Raw genomic sequence first — 18,795 nt, 5'->3', positions numbered from 1 at the left:
GGTAGGTAACACATTCACTTATTGTTCTGATTCATATATGTAACCGAATGTGTAGGTAATAAGACAACTTTAAATTAAAAAAAAAAAAATTAAATGAGAATGTAAACTACATTTTACTTATACTTATTTGCCTCAAGCTGCAATTTATTTTAAATGTATTACTTTTTAAGATACATTATATTAGATAATTCAAAGAGTTGAGAATTATTATTACTTAAAAGCGTACCTACGACCTACGTAATAATTATTTTTGTCATTTTTTTTTCTACAAAATTACGAATGATGCGCGAATTAGAAAAAGACTATAATACTCATTTATTATTATACCACCTGTATGTAAATATTAAATAACACTTAATCACTTTATATTTAATTTATATGGTTAAACTTTATATTGACATGGTTGATTTTAAAAGTTGTTGTTTGTCTGATAATTAATTCCTGAGTTTCCGAGTAGAAAACAACTTGACCCTATTCACGGAGATATTTTCATAAATAATATTTTATATAAAAAACGTTATACAGTTAACAATAGTAGGTAAACAAGCGAAATTAGAATCCACATTTTGGCAAGCTACCATAGTTCACCGTACTGAAATATACTAAAGAGGGTAGAATTACCATATATTTATAATATTCCATTTTTGGTAATAAATAATGAAAACATACATGATAATAGTAGGAATGAGTGAAAATAGTCTACTAAATTTTTGTAAACGAATGGTCTCGGAAAGACAGCTCTTTAAGAAATATAAAAATAAAATTACACTTTTATCATTTAAACAAACAAGATTTGTTCTTTATATTTTGAGCGTAATTTTCGTATGTAGGTTAAAAACATATATATATATACTAGATTTATACAATAATATGAAAGGTTAGATATAATATAACTATAAGAATCTATTATAAAATGTTTTAAACAAGAGATTATTTATCAATTACAGTTTGTTTTTAAATTAGTTGATGCCACACTATTATAAAATCAATTATTGTTATATTTTGAGATTGTTATTATCAGTAATTTTTAAGCATATTTTAATGTCAAAAAAAGTCGTTTTTGATTAGTGAATACATATTTCAACTACAAAGTTGCAATCATCAGCATTTAAAAACGCAGACTTAACAACTTATTCAATTCTTATCTGCCTGCAATGACCTCCTTTTAAATTTTACTAAACGTCTTTCATTTTTTTTTTTTTTTTGATTCATTAAAACTTATAAATTAAATTTTTAACGCATAACGAAGCTATATACTCTACAAGTATAAAATAACAATATTTTAACTAGCATTGGGTAACAGAATAAAATAATAATATTTTAAATAGTGCAAAGTATTATGTAATATTTTAAGAAAAAATATGCGACTTGTGCAAATAGAGAACACCTTCCATTTAGGAACATTGCTCAATAAGATGGTTATCATTACTGTCAACTATACATTGTATTACAAGACTAAATATAAGTAATTGTTATAAAGAGGTGGAGTTTATTTTTATCTTACCTACCTACATGGGTGAATTTCAAATTTAAATTCATAACAAATCAATCATTTTTATAAGTTTAATGTTTAACCCCTATGTAATTAAATTAAATTTACATAATAATAATTACGATATTGTAAAAAGTTAACTTTGTGTTAACCAAAATGTATCTGTTTAATTGAAGTTAATATAATTATTATTTACATCAAGAAAACGAAGGCACTTTGATTATTTAAATAAAAAAAAATTTCAAACAAGAAATCAATTAATTAATTTGAAATTGAAATTTACTTTTGCGCAAAAATATTTAAAACTATAATTTTCTTAGTTTCTAAAATTCAAAATTTATATAAAGATGCACATATTCATGCACAAATTAAAAAAAACAACTATATCGTTACTATACAATTAAAATTCTCACTAGTTGGGTAGACAAATAATTTGTATACTTTCATGGCGAAGTCTAAATGGAATATTATGACATCGACACGACCATAAAATTCCTTCAAAATGCTCGTTGTTACATTAAGCGACATCTCCATGATTCGTTTTAGTTTCATTATCACAAATTTGTCCATACACCATAATGTAGGTATATACCTATAGGTATATGGGCGCTAATATGGGGCACGTAATCCCGTTATATCTATTGATTGGGTAATTACCACCGTATCTATAGTACCTACAATAACCAGTACATACTCTTTAATGCTTTCTATTATAATACACGACGAGAGTGGCTCAAAAAGAAAACCAAACACACAACAATTAATATTTTTAAACGAATCATTCATCGCGATTCGTCCGCAATCGATTAACCACCCCGAAATAGTATAAAATATATTAATAAAAATATTACGCTTTTCGAATTCCGGGTAAATAAATTCTATTAAATATTTTAAACACCGATGCACCTACATACTTTACACACAAACCGGGAATTAAATTGAATGGCAAGTATTGAATAAGTAATATTTTCCCCAAAGTTTTTCCTAGGTTTTCCCTTGTTCTATACACCGACACGCTGTTGTAACTACGAGCTGAAGTCACCACTCAATAGATTATTATCCTCTTGCAATGCGATAAATGATTACGATTTCATCTATGATTCCGAATTTATAAGTTAGCTCAAAAATTTTTTGTTAATATTATAATGCGTAATTGTATTAATTTCTATTAAATTTACATAATATTATCTATTGTACCTACATTTTTTGTTTTCAATTCTTTTACTGTTTGCCTTTTTGGCGTTATTCTGAAATAAATAAATAGATATTATTATAATATTGCAAACCACCGGTGGTATAGATTTCTCCAATCACACAAAGCCGAATAATTTTAAATTGAAAAAAAAACAGTAATTATTAAACAATTTATCGTAAGATGCATATTTTAATGATGCAGTCGACGTCTTCATTGCCGTCCGCTAAGTAACTACGGTGACGAAATGCCGCATTTAGCTTCAATAACACAAAATGTATGACGTATAATATGAGCGTCTATGATAGGTACCGGAGAAAACTTTCGCAGCTGTATCCTTCGCATAACCGTGCTCTAATAGCACTCGCCCAGACAGACCGAAGGTGGTCCCACAACGAATGTTTTGACGTCGTGTTTCCTCTCGGTAAATATATTTTATTATATAATGTAATTATATTATCATATCGGTTGTAAAAGCGGCCAACGGCCCGTGGCGTTCTCCGTCATAGCCATTTACGAAGGCTATTATAAGAATCAAATGTACGGCAGCGGCGACAATAATATTATGAATTATTTTATAATATTTAATTTTAAACACCTGCCCACGTCATATTACGGGTTCGGGGTTGTCGGGTTGACGAGTGGAACAAGTTGCAGCAGCAGTTATATATTATTATGAAATAATCGCGACGCCTCGCCGCGGGTACCTACTTGCGGCCCCAGACAGGGAAATCAGATAATAAAATATGTATATAGCCTAGCGCTTATAAGTAGCTCCACTCGACAGGACGAGACGATAGCGGATCACGCTGGAGACTGCAACACACAACTGTTCTCGGTAAAAGTTAATGTACCCTCCTATATTATATTATACCTTCGTATTAACTGCGATCGTGATTCGTGGGCGTCTGCAGGTCGGATATAGCAGCAGATGAGTTAACACGCGGAATTAAAATATACAAGCCGTTTATGTAGGTAGATATAGGTAGTAGGTACCTATATATACGTGCGTCCTTTGAGTGACCGCTGGCCGTAGAGTATAGGTATAATAAGACGTAGATCCTATTCTCACTGCGGCTACAGCACTCGGTCGTCTTAAACCGTCTGCATCGTCAATGAAACCGTATTATATTATAATATTTATCTTATCACGCTTGGAGAAACTAAAATATATTTCATAACGTTACCTAGGTAAGTATACATATTATTATTTCAAAACCCAAGGCTATGACGTATAGAAATTAAAAAGGAGAGAAAAAAATTATAACGACACGATGATAACATATAGGTAATATAATATTATAAGATAGTCTGCTCATTGGTTCGAAAGACGTGATGTGTACCAAAACGATGTCGAAAAAAATGTTATTTGCAATTATTGGTTATTTATTATTAGTGTTATTATTATAACTTTTGCTAATTTCTTTTTAACTATTGACTTTAGCTCCACATGGTGTATTTATATTATATGATACTTCTTTAATTACCAACTTATTTAATATTTGTTAATTATATTTTAATGTCTATAGACTATTATGATTTATGTACTATACAATATAGTGAAGTTTAATACACGATAACGATTAAAATAATTTATCATATAATTTATTACTCAAACGTTTTGGAGGTCATAAAGATACATAGTTGATGAATTCATAAACGAATGCATAACAAATAACAATATTATGTACAAAGTACCAATCAGATAATATATAATTATTTAATTATGAAGAACATCAATATGGAGAATGTTTGTAATAATTATTATTGTTTATTATCGATAGAAATGCGTTATATTGTTATAATATTATAATGTAATGTTTGTTAATAATGTGATATAAATACACGGTTTAAAGTTAATCATATAAAAAACTATACTTTTTTAGATACATCTTATTATGTGTGAAATATAATATTTCAAAAGTATTGCATTTTTAGCGAGCGCTTTCTATATAAAATAAAAAACCATAAATTATAATAATATGCAATAGAAATTCTGAAGAATAAAATATTAATTGTCTTTGTAGAATAATTTATTTGTAAATCCTATAGATGAAATGCTTTATTTTATATGCGCAGACGTTTACATAAAAATAATCCTCGTAAATTATAATTCACCTGAAAACACAGGTTTTACTTTTAATGGTTATATTATATAGTGTTATATTTATAAAATTATTGAATTTTAAAATGACATTAACTAGTACAGTCGTTGCATCAAGGTCTAAACAATTAGTCTTCGCCATTAATTATTTTAAATGTTAATATACGTGAAAAAAATAATAGCATAGGTATACTTTAGTCTTTAATTTATAATATATGACCAAGTTTTACATAAAAATGTTCCATACCACGAAAGGTAGTGTTAAACGTTAAAATAAATTAACCAAGGCGTATAATTTGTTTAACAGTGACATTTATTTTCCACGTGTTTAGTTCGATTATATACCTATTATTATACAGTACCATATATCTTATATTATAATAAATCGTTCATATTATAGAACGAGACGAAATACACAAATTTAAATTTTTGTGGATAAAAAACACGTTTTTTTCTTTCAATTATGTTTGAAAATAATAGGAATTGTATTTGTTTGTAATGGACTTATAATTTATAAACATATAATACTCACTGTATTTTACAAATCATTAATAAAAAAATATAATATACCTAGTAGGTATACTACCTATATTATGATAAAATATGTCGACTTAAAATTCGAATTTAAAATCAACAAAATTAATAAACAGCTGGTTTTTGTTTTTAACGATCAGACAAAAATAACCATTTGAGAATAGTTTTAAGTTTTGACTTTGTTTATTTCATAATAATAAGCACCACAGCTATTGTACACATACTATATTTTTACCCCTTAATCGATATTCCAAAAATTGATTTCTTATAAGTAAGTATTTGGATATTTCGCTAAAAAAAACAATTTAATTTATGACTTTTATAAAAAAGTATTTCTCAGTAAGTGTGTATCTATATTGCTCCAAAAATATTTTTGAAAATTACTCGACCACAAAAAAAAAGTTATGTGGTGATTACATTTTACAGCTGTCATTTAAATATAGGGTAGTTTTTATGAAACATTATGCACTTTTGTGGTTTTATGTAATTGATTTACCTATATCCGATTTACGAAAATATTGTAAAATAGCATTAGTCCGGGCTAATGTACCTACATTTGTAAATAATTACACTGCAACCGCGTGTGAGCACGGTCTGCGAGTAAAATAATTATAGTATCATGAACCCTGTATAAACGTATAATTTATATTTTATAATATATTTCAATATACAGAACGGTTATTTTATCGTAATAATTGTTTCCCCCAAAATGCAATGTTGTAATGGATTCAAATTATGTAAAACAAAATAATGTTTTCCAAAAACACATTGATTTACTGATAAAACGACTGTTTTTTGATATGAATGAATATTTACTGTATCATTATATAGGTGCCACGGGTAGATAAAACACATATTAGTATAATACTTTCGGTTAGCCTCAGAGTTTGGGCAAGTCAAACGTGTATAATCGTCGTGAACAAGAGATGAATCGTTTCCGGTAAAATGTTCGTCGCACGACGTCTTACAATGATAACATGGTTTTTTTATTGGGCGCGTCTCCCCGCTGCGAAGTCAACATACCGCAGAGTTGACTTTGGCCAGACGGATCCTCTACGTCTGATACACCTCTCCTCATTGATGTCTTCAAGCGTCTCCGTCGGATCTATTGTTGTCGGCACCGATTCAGCTTCGATATAATGCAACCGCGACCTTGATGCAAATAAACCTTCGTCCGAAGATATTTTCCCATATAATGTCGGCTATACACACGCCATTGCATGGTTGTTTTTATCGTCATATAACGACTACGTGGGTTCACGTATATATAAGCGCATATAGCACACATCATAACTTGCGGGGAAAAATCGCGGGATGGACTAATTCTATTAAATATTTTGCAAATTTTATGTGTGCAATGTATAGGATATATTATGTGCGATCGGGCGAAGATCAATTTATCAATATAACGATATTATTAGGTAATAAGTACAAATTTAAAAACATTCCAAATCTTGGATTTTTCACATATTACAGGCATATAACACATCATAACTTGTAATAAATAAACCATGGACTATTGTATTCAAAATTCTATACATTTTATGTATACAATGTATTGGATATACGATATACCTATATACGATCAAACGCAAAAAAAGTATCAATATGTAACGATATTATTAGTAAGTATACCCATACATTATAGCCACTAAATTACTTTTTGAAAAACTTTTGCACATAACATGTTAATAGTATTATACTATATTATATGCAGACATGTAATATTTTCATGTGTCAACGCCCTTCTCTATCGACGCGGGTCAACTATATTTTTGAAATTATATCTAAAAACCTTCCAAATCTTAGATTATATATTAGATATTATATTTAGATATATATTATGATAAGTACATTTGGTCAAAGTTAGAAAGAATAGATACCAAGTATTAAATTGTAATTTGATTCTTTTAATGATAAATAATATCTTAATTATTATTACAAAAATAAACAGTTAATAGTAAACAGATTTATCACTAAATTATTAACGTTGTGGAAATAAGTTTTTTCATATATAATTTGAATTAATTTCAATATTATTTTTTAAGATTTTTACTTTTAAATAATCACAAATTTTTTTAATTGACATTCCGAAGTAACGTATTCCCAAAGAATTGTTATGCATAAAAATCAAAATTTTTCGTAAATAAATAATAGGTGTTTTAATATTAATTAACGTCATATTTTGAGTGTTTTAAGTCCTGATGAGTAGAATAAAGTGATTGCTCATGGGTCCTAGTAAAATGTTGGACCACTTATATATAAACTCATAATACTTAAAATAAGTTATAAGGTCTAAATAATTAACAACTCGTTAGAAATTCCTTTATTTATACTCATAAATATTACTATAAAAACATTCTTCTGCTTAAGAATAAAATAAAAAAATTTTAAAAATACGTTTAGTGATGAATTCAGACATAAAAATAATCAAATATTTTTAAAAACATTAATACTTTTGATATATTGAGAGTTTATTAATTATTGTTCACATAATTACTCATCGTGGTTATGTTGCAATGCTTGAAAATGGTATTATTCCATATTTCATATTCAGGTTAAACTTTAAACATATACGAATATTAAAAACAAATTGATTATTGTAAAAACATAAACATCAACAATTTGTAAATTTCCACTTATTTATAAAATTGTATAACAGTTGTAATTCGATACACAATTCGTAGTTTATTAGATGACCAAAACAAATTAATAATTATCATAATAATATTATATACGTATTTTGAAATACCGGCATACATAGAAATATGTACATTTTAACATTATTATTTAAAACTGTAAATATTGGTTATTTAAAATAATATAATAAATAAATATTATATAATATTATACTGATAACAATATAATCACTATAAAACTAATTTAATTTAATAATATTTACAATTATGAAAGAGAGTGTTTGTTCGATAATCCAATACCAAAGTTTAATGATAACTTACTTGACTAGGATTTATTAAAGCTTTATCAATACAAATAATTTCTTTATGGCCTTTAAAAAAAATATATTGGACTTAGTTTTAAAATCATTAAGACAACACTTTTTTTTAAATGTATCATGAAGCAAATCGTATTAATAATTAATTTATTTGGAGATATTCCACAAATTTCTTTAAAAAGACTAACATGGCGCGCATAAACATAAGAAATGAATTAATGAATGGGCAATAATAATTCAAATTTAAATATTTTAGAATGAAAAATAGTCAACTGTGGGACGTGTGTGAATATAAAAGCAACATTCCGGAAAAAGATAATCATTTTATGAACTTTTAATATTAATTGCTGTTCCATTTTTAAAGAGACGTTTAAAAAAAATAAATCTTATCTAATAAAAAAATCATGTTTACACTCTTATAGGTAGGTAGTTACATAGTTATACTCGGCTCGTCCGTCAAAACAGCAAATGGGATTAAATATGAAAAATTAATGTGTCTGGCAAGCCAGACGGCGTTGACACTATATTCGTCATATATCTATTGTTCGATAAGACATCATGTGAATGGCAAAAAAAAAGAATTATTAATAATAAAAACCTTTTGAATATGCGAATCGTTGTTAACAAAACATACGAAACACTGAACGCGTATTGTGGTTACCACAAAAAGCGTCAGTGAGTGTTGGGTGCTTTATTGCGCACACAGACGTGTTTTCCTTACGGAGACACTAATGATTTATATACGCAATAAATAAGCTTCTATTAATGTAAACGCGAAAAAAAAATAAAAATACAAGAATGTTGCTCACGGTAACAAATATTATTCGTTTATAATAATAATTTTAAAATTCATTATAAACACTTGGTATAGGTAGGGTACCTTTTAATGGAGGAAAACAATATTTCCCAGAAACTAAATTTTTCTCGGAGAATAAATGTAAATATAATATAGGTAGTATCGTTTATGATTATTAAAATATATTATGGATATTACAACAATACAACGGTTTAAATTTAATAATAATTATATGAATATTGTACTTACTAATAACTGGGTAATAAGAACGATAGATATTAATAATATCAAATATTATTCATATTATTATTATATTGTCATTAATATAGGATCTTCCATGATTTGAGAAATGTCATGATGAGAAACATTCAAAGTTATATTATATTTTTTATTTTATCATAAAAATACTTTATAAGCATTTTGCGGGATTTCAATAAGTTAGATGTTTTAAAAATATTTTCATCACTGTAAAACAAATGAAAGTGTCAACTCGCATTGTTTATTTCTGTTCGTGTCTCGACTCGCAAGTTTCCTCAAACGATTTAAAACGACCCGAAAAAAACTGTAAACTAAACTACTACTAATACAATTTTAGTGATTTCTTATTTCTGTTTTATACTTGCGCATTATTGTAGTTATACGAAATCGTCCGGAATAGAAATGTTGTGTTTCTAAATCTAAAATTATTATACAGTTCCTAGGTACAGAAGAATGTTATTTTACAGAGATTTTTATCATTTCGTAACCAAAAATCAGAAACATGAATTAATTTTTTGTGAATTCTTTTACATGGTTAAGAAACACAGGTACATCGTACATGTCAACTTTTCGTATTTTATTATGCCCAGCCTACGTTTAAACATTAATAACACATTTTTCTGTTGCCCATGTATTTTGATTCACTCGTCTAACTTTTTATGGCAGTCCGTCGATTCCACAAACACAATTACACGTATTTCAAATTCCACAATAATAATATACATAGTATATGATCTATGACAATGAAATCTCTTAACAATAACATGTGCATTAACAATTGGAATTCCAAACAGTGATATAGCTCAAGATATAGAAGTGAACATAACAATTATATTGCATCGACTTAATGGAATTTGTTTGTAGGAAAAACTAAAAGTTCCCGATGTATATAGTTTATAATATAGTACGCGAGTATATTAATACAGGGAGGATTTCACCTTCGATGGCTGATCACTATTTCTAGCATTGCCTATATAGTCGTAAATGTTAGGAAAATAATAGACGTTAACAACATAATATAAGTAAGTATAGGTAGGTAGGTAATAATTTAGTATAATTTTAAACGTACATTTCACTTGATACAAGTAACAAGTAAGTATATGACTATACCATTCAAGAATCAAGATAAAATTGATAGACGAAAAATTTAAAATATAATATCATAGAGTAACCTATGCGTACGGGTTTGCTAGTTTCATCATAGAAATTGCTACAGAACCATTATTTTGTGTTAAACGATAATTATAAATTTTGAAATAATCGAAAAATAAACTATTTGCCTATACCTACCTACGTCGAAACGCTCACAATTTTTTGACCTGAATCTGTGTTAATGATTATGACAAGACGTATAAAAATTAAACTTAACACATTACGCACTTCATGGTCGTATTATTTTCAGCATTACCACATATAGAAAAAGTTGAAATTTAATGTATGCAAAATTGCGTACAAAAAAAATCACTGTGTATGTTAGAAATGTTATGAATTAGGTAACAAAGATAAATAGTTTATAAGTCTGCTGCAACTGCAGATTATATATTTGAAAAGAAACGAGATAACAGCAATTCATTTTAAGCCATATAAGTATACAACATAATATTTGAACTTATTTTAATCAAAAGTTATAATGTTATATTTTGGCATATAGAATGATATATTTATTTATTATATAAATACTAATATTAAATATTATCATGGACGAAAAAATCGCACAAATTTAATTATGAATGTATTTATGATGGCCTACACCTACCTAACCTGTAGCACGTAGAAAAGTCGAAACTATGACGAATATAAAATATGATTATTATAATGTAAGTATATCGTGTCATTATACTTTTAAAATCGTAGTCATTATAATATGTTAGTTGTATATTTTTATTTACGAAAAAACGTTTCTATATACCTTCCGGTAGGTATATATTATACCAACGGCTGATCGCATCAACTAACCCATTTGGAACTGACGGTGGCGTGTAATACAAAAAAAACCGTCGGAAACTTCCCGCGCTACACCGAAGGGGATGATGTGCGAACAGCAGCTGGGGGAGGGTTATTGAAAATATTATGTTGTCATCATGGCCAACTCGACCGCGGATGTCGCATATAATGAAATGATCGATCATTTATAAGAGAAGAAATTCGCTGCTCGATGGCGATTTGATCGTTCTTGATAATAATAATATAATGTTTTGGACGTCGTATGGGCGGCGGCGATCCGCTGTATACATAGTTATAGTAATCAGTCAAAAGGATTTGACTTGTACCGCCACCACTGCTGCAGCCATGGCGGTCTGAGGAGACGACGCGGAATTGACTAAAAACGTAATAATAATCGCCAACGGCTGCGGTGGCGGCGGAATACCGTTAATGGCACCACGCCGGGCAAGGTCATCTGATTTGCGTGCTTGTGTGTGTATAATATTATTATGTCTGGAAGTGTATGTAATAATATATGAAATAAACGGCGAAAAATATAAATTAAACGAGACACATTTTTTTTTTTTTTAATATCATAGTATTTACACAGACTGAGCTGCGGCAGCAGAAGGAGTAAAAGTATAATATAATAATACAAGAAACGTAAAATAAAGAATCACGGACACAAGAACACAAACATTTGTAATTGCGTAATGATATGTCTATAGGAGCGTCTGTCTGGAGGAAACGCGTATATGTAGCTTCTAAGAAGTATGACTCGCGTGGTTACGATTGCTACAACAATTTTACAGTGCCTCATAACAATAATAATTAAATTACCGAAGTCTAGATTCTTAGTTCACGATATGTACAGACTCGTACTACAGTAAAAATACTACTGTTTGTTTGTTTGTAAAAAAATGTCAACGATTTCAAACCGTTCCGGCGTTTCTCGACCCGTCCATTTCTTTTTAATCGAGTTTTTATGGAGTTCGCGTTTATATGCATACTAAAAAAATACTATTCTATTAATTTATTATAATTCATGTATTTGTATTTGTGTTTACAAGCACACATCATTTATAATAAATAAACAGAATTTGTGCTCTATAATGTAAGTGTGGTTAAGCATGTTCATAATATATATAAATATAATGTAGTAGAAATCAAAAATGAAGAAATTTTCCTTACAATTGTATTCTTTAATCTTTATAAATGCCTAACTTTGGTGAATTGAAAATGTACTATTATAGTTGTACAATTATACTACCTATGTGTAAATATATTATTTTACATTTAAAAATGTCTATTTAGATTCTATGAAAATCTTATAACCAAACCAAACATCAACGCATAGTACAATACATTTAAGCAATCGTGTCTGCGTGAACGACTTGTCGATTATTAATTGTCGATTTATGAGAGGTGTAGACATAAATATTAACTTTATGATATTACTTTTACCATGTACCCACCATATTGTATACAATATACATACTTAATATTGTTATTGTAAATAAAATAGTATATTATAAATAAGTAATAATTTTCTATTTAATAATAAATATTATAAGCACGGTATAATATAGTCTATAATCTACCGTTATTATAAATGATAGATTTGTTTTACTATATTTGATAGATTAATACAGATATGTAGATACTTACAGACTTAATAATTATATTAATTTCCTATGGTCACAGTTTAAACTTGAAATTATTATATGATATTCGTTTGCTAGAGTAACTTTTTAAACATTTAATAGCAACAATTTTACTGTCACATATATTTCGTCACATTTAACTACGTAGTTATTTTATGTAAAGGTTTATCTAAGATCATTTATGTTCTATCGTCAACTGGGGTTAGAAAAAATATTATAACGTTGGGTCAAGTCGTTTAGATCATTTATGGTCTTCCTGTATAATATATAGAAGAAAAATAATAATGAAAAATGGTAGACAACAATTGCTACGTAGTTTTATAGCATTTTTATAGTCAAAAAGTCAACGCAATGACTACTAAGTAGCTGAATGTAATAATGGTATGATTCCATTTAAACGATTTAATCTAGAATTTAAATTTATATTAAAAATTATAACAATAATTATAGTTTAATAAACATAAAATTCGATAAATATTTATTGTGTACAAGAAAAACGGTAAGATAATTTTGATTTTGATAATGTTCTATCAGCTATTTCAGAAACGCGAAAGGAAAAAAAATGAATGTTAATAGTTGTTACAAGTCCAGCACTCCAGCACGATTTCAAAATAATGAATAACCAAATATTATATATACCTATATATGTAGGTAGTAAGTAGGTATACCATGTATATTGTACACCTATTATTATAAGCCATTAAAATTATATGGGAATAAATACGTAAAATGACTGGCACCTATATGTGTACAGTATTGTTTTAGGAACTACCTGCAATAAAATGTCGTGTTATTATTAAAATTGTTTTAAAACCTTTTTATATAAACTGGCTTATACCTTGCAATAATATTTCTTTTCAAAATGTATTCATAATTCATATTGGTACTATATTATGTTTCCAAGAACTTTAAGGTTTAAATATTAAATATATGAGTTCCTGTAGGTATAGTTACTATTACAACTTACAAGTAGGTGTTATAATATTAAAAAAAAATAGATACTTTATAATACTATATTGTCACTTTAATACAAGCCGATGAATGTGTGTACTTTACAGAAAATCTTTAAAACTAATCGTTAAAATAATTTTTCGGTTTTTACCGTCGATCGTAAACCACCATATACGGTGTTGATGTATACGAGAGGCCCGCCTAGGTGAATGCGCATTGTATTTTCAAATTAGTGATCAAAATCAAAACAATAATCGTAAGAAATATTATTATAATGGTCGTATGCACTATTATTGCAATTATCAACGCGTCTATCATAATATAATAACCTTCGCTGCTGCAGTTTCCTTGATCAAAGAAAATCTAAATGCATATAGGTATAACTACCTACTACAAATATTATAACAAATAACAAGGTTACACTTACCCAGCACCAGGTCTAAACTGCACACGTATAGGACGACAGAGAACAAAAAGTATTTGGGTTTCCAAGCCACCGGGTACATGCTTTTCATGGAGGCCACACCACAGATCGTCATAGAGTGAACGTGCTCCGTGATAAATTGAGGACACCATAATTCTGCTGATGTGCATGAATCACCATTTTTGAATCGGTCGTCGCCTATAAAAATAAAATACAAACACATTAAGACACATAACAATCAATGGACAGCGTTCGTCGTTTTGTCGATTTTGTATTATTATTGTTATTATTATACATTATGCATTTCTTTCGATTTACTAAGAATGTTGCATATTATTATATCGTACAATATTTTCAATGAAAACTGCCGTCGTGGGGAAACGACGATAAACACCGAAAGAACTGTTTAAGATTTCATGCGCGCGTTTCTATACAATATATTTAATATTCGCTTATTATAATATTGTATTATAGGTCTTATATTGTGATATTGTTTTGGTTATATAGCGTTGGTCGGTCGACACAAAAAGTGTAAATAGAAAACATTCCGGAGAGAAAAACATAATAATATTGTAATAAACTTCCAACATCGGTTTCGTTTAATATAATATAGGTGTTTACATTTTTTTTTTTTATCGTACATCATTAATCAGTTGCCGTTGAGCAGTCTTTCATTAAAAAAAAAAAAATAGAAAAAAAAATTCTAACTAATTTCTAGTATTGTGTTCGTGCACAAACGTACACACACACACGATCGAGCGAGCACACGGGAAATGCGCTTTTCGGCCTTGAACTGCTATCGACGGCTAGCCAAGTAGGCGGAGGCAACCGTTCCACTTGGAACCGCACCAACCGTGGTTGCGATCCGCCGGGCAGTCGGTTCACGAAAAACGTCGCGTCTACCTTTAGCGATCGCACACACACGCACCTGTGACTTATGTCTGCGCCGCACTGCCGCCGTGTAATAGGTGTCTCCGTGATAAAAATAACCGCGGTTATGTGTCGGCGCACACATAATATTATTATAGAATCGTTATCACCACCGCCGCACACGACTGATAAAAATTGTTAAATATCATTATCATTAATAATATTTTTGTGTTCTCGTGGGACTACAATAATAATATTATTATCGGCTGCACGTGACGTCAGCCGCGGCCGTCACGCTAAGACGCTGTCGCGCGGTTGGTCCGCTGCAGCTGACATAATAATATAATAATACAATATAGGTGGATACCTAATTATACCAGCCGGCCACGGGTGAATTGTACACGCTTATATTATAAGCCGAGTTTCACGGTAACGACGATATTATTATTTTTATTATTATTATATATACAGCGTACCTACGCGTAGGTAGGCAGGCCATTTATATACCTATGTTATATTATTATACCACATACGTGGTAAGCGCGCCTGACACTTTCGTTTTTTTTGGACAAGACTGCGTGGCTGCATATCGTCGTCCTATTAACGCCGCCGACGCCGCCGCGCCGTTCGAGCCTATTACAATTTATACTTTTAAGTGACATTTACCGTGTAATATTCTTAGATATTGAACTGCGTAGGTATTTTATTAGATACTTGAACACGTTTCAAAATCACTTCAACGGGTCACTGTGTATACTATACGAACCTATTTCACGGAAAACTAATAAGAAACGAAATTAATTATTATACTTTGTAAAGAGTACAAACCGCTATATACATCATCGACCATAATACTAATACTGTGTGCACTTGAGTTTTGAAACATTTTAATATTACTTTCTTAAAACTATGTATAGGTATGTGATGATGATTATTGTTATTAGTTGTAACTTTCTCTGACCAACTGAAATTACCTAGGTACTAATAATATAAATAATAATATGAGATATTACTTCACATAATTTGTTATTGAATTAGAACTATTATTATAAATTGAGTGTAGGTTTATTTTTATAATTCCAACAATTACCTATTATGATTTGTAAATATTAAAATCTAACTAAGTAAAATTTAGTAAATATACCAACAATTATTAGTCATAATATGAATTATTACTAAACAAAGTTTAAACAACGGTTACAATTATACATCACTTTATGTATGAAAATAATATGTAGTGTATTTGTATATATTTGTAATTGTATAAATATAATATATCAAATATCGTAATCTATTTATATATAGGAATTGGAATGAAACCGAACTCAAAGCTGTCAAATAATATTTTATAAGCACAGAATATTTATCTTGAAATTTACCTTAATAGATACTTATCATTTAATAACTCTTCATTTATAAATCTTCTAGTTAATATTATCAAACAATTTTGGAAGATATGTTAAACGAAAAATAAATTTATACTTTTATGTACCTAATATAATTTCCCTTTTTGTGATTCTTGAAAAAAAAATGTTCGTGTTCCTAATTATTGTCTTTAATATTTCAATTAAATTTCCAAAGAAAAAAAGCATTCAAAATACTTTATTGAGACTTATTATACAATTAATATTATTATCATAATAATCTGCGTAAAGGTTAAAGTATAAAATTTATTTATAGAGTGTTAATAAACCTAAATAGTATTATAGATATTATATAGATAAAATTAAGATGAAAAACAAGGAAGAAATTATTATAATATAAAATTGAATTTATTATATTCTGGTAAAAAAAAAATTCGTTGAATGTCATACCTTCCGAAAGTTCAAAGTTTTATAAAAAAGACGAAAATATTCTAGCGGTCATGAATCCGACAACGTGTTCAATAATGTGTTATAATAACCGCGTTCCCGTTACTATATTCGATTTTTAATAATTAATATTATATCGTGTTAAAAATATATTTCGAGTTAAAAACTATTCAACCATGGAACACACAAATTAATGTAAACTACGCGGACTTCCGTGCCATTCGGCACCGTCAATTTCGGACTGTTAACCGTCTCGGCACAAGCAGGTACAGAGAATGTGCATGGGACCGTTCCCGCCATGTGAAATGCACTGCTGACACTATCGAACGTGGAAACCATCGATTTACTAACGCTCACCGCTACTACTACTACTAGTAGTACTTCACGATTGCGGCGATTTGTATCCCATTTTATCATGTTATAATAATAACACGAATGAGCCCCGAAAACACGATATTTACAGTTGTATATAGTTAGAACGACTGCGTAGTTGTCATCAAACTTTATTAATCAGTATATAAGCGCCTGATGCAAAATCCTATTATATTAATTTTACAAAATAAATTTACTATTTTTATTTTACAATATATGGCAGACCACACTCTGGGTAGGTACATACTTGACTATAGTAGTGTTAAATCGCACACGCCGGTGAATAATATTGAACGCGATTTAATCATTTTCATTTAGAACATGTCAACGCGATTATGCGGTGTTGTAGGTATACGTCCTGCTGTTATATAATAATATAATATTAGAAACACACGATTAACTGTTCAACGAAATCGTCGATAATACTTTTACAGTACGTTATGTAAAAATAATATGTATACTTAAGAAGGTTTAGTACCTACCCAGGTACTTACTTATTTATATTTACATCCAATAATAATTTATTTAAAGAAACAGATATTACATGTACCATTACATTTAAGACTTTAGACTGTTTTAGGTTTTTCGTCATGTCTATTTGACAATTTATATGAGTATCTCCCCATAATGTCTTACACAAAAGTTGGTCCGCAGTTAGTAGGCTTCAATAGACAGTAGAAAAAAATAATAACCACCTAAATAAGTAATTTTTAATTTTATTTGACTACTATAAAACAAATAATTATTTAATTTTTAAAAATATGACGTATTATGTTAGTTTATACCACCTACCCAGTACCTATATAGTTTTGTTATTAATATTACCTATATTTAAAACCAATCGTCAAGCATAATATTATATTAAACATATTATTTTTGTGCGTAGATATTAGGTAATAAGGGACATAAATATGAGAGTAGATACTAAAATCAATATTTATTTTTATATCCCAACCCCCTGTAACTTATAACGATTATCACCTACAATTTAGCAAGTAGTTGAAATATATACAATTTAAACGCACTTGTTGTAGTTGGAGCCTTGGAGGTACCTAATACAAACAGTATATTAATAAAATATATATAATTTATAATATCAGCTATAATAGAAATTCAAAGCTCAGTCAAAATACTAGCTTACACATAAAATAGCTTATGATTTATTTATTTATATTTAATATTTATACGAGAAGCCGAGAGGGGGTATACAAAAACTTAGTTACATAGTACAAGTATAATATTAGTATGCAACATATTTTTTAAAATTCAAATTCTAGAAAATACCGGTACTCTAAATGAATATTGATTGCCAAAAATAAATTAAGTGTGTAAATACGAGTTTTGAATATCCTAATTATTTCTGATTCAATAAATGAAAAACCTGTAATATAATATCCCAAATTTCTTCGATATAATAATCAAACATATAAAAAAAATATAATTCCATT

General features: G+C 28.6%; 1 protein-coding gene across 5 annotated transcripts in view; it reads right to left on the bottom strand.

Moving 5' to 3' along the window:
- The window catches only part of LOC132939363 (follistatin-A), a 92,148-nt gene that overhangs the window by 45,929 nt on the left and 27,424 nt on the right, over positions 1-18,795 (bottom strand). For 2 of the 5 annotated variants that reach the window (XM_061006477.1, XM_061006475.1), the window contains exon 2: positions 14,298-14,492. In XM_061006477.1, coding sequence (XP_060862460.1) covers positions 14,298-14,409 — 112 coding nt within the window. In that variant the 5' untranslated portion in view covers positions 14,410-14,492. Of the gene's footprint in view, positions 1-14,297; positions 14,493-14,915; positions 15,047-15,830; positions 15,914-16,978; positions 17,289-18,795 lie in introns of those variants that run through there. The other 3 variants (XM_061006476.1, XM_061006478.1, XM_061006474.1) reach the window with 3 other exon arrangements.

Source organism: Metopolophium dirhodum, chromosome 2 (assembly GCF_019925205.1).
Source record: "Metopolophium dirhodum isolate CAU chromosome 2, ASM1992520v1, whole genome shotgun sequence".
Lineage (NCBI taxonomy): Eukaryota > Metazoa > Arthropoda > Insecta > Hemiptera > Aphididae > Metopolophium > Metopolophium dirhodum.
Note: the sequence above shows the minus strand (reverse complement) of the source record. Positions and strands in the feature narration are given on the sequence as shown.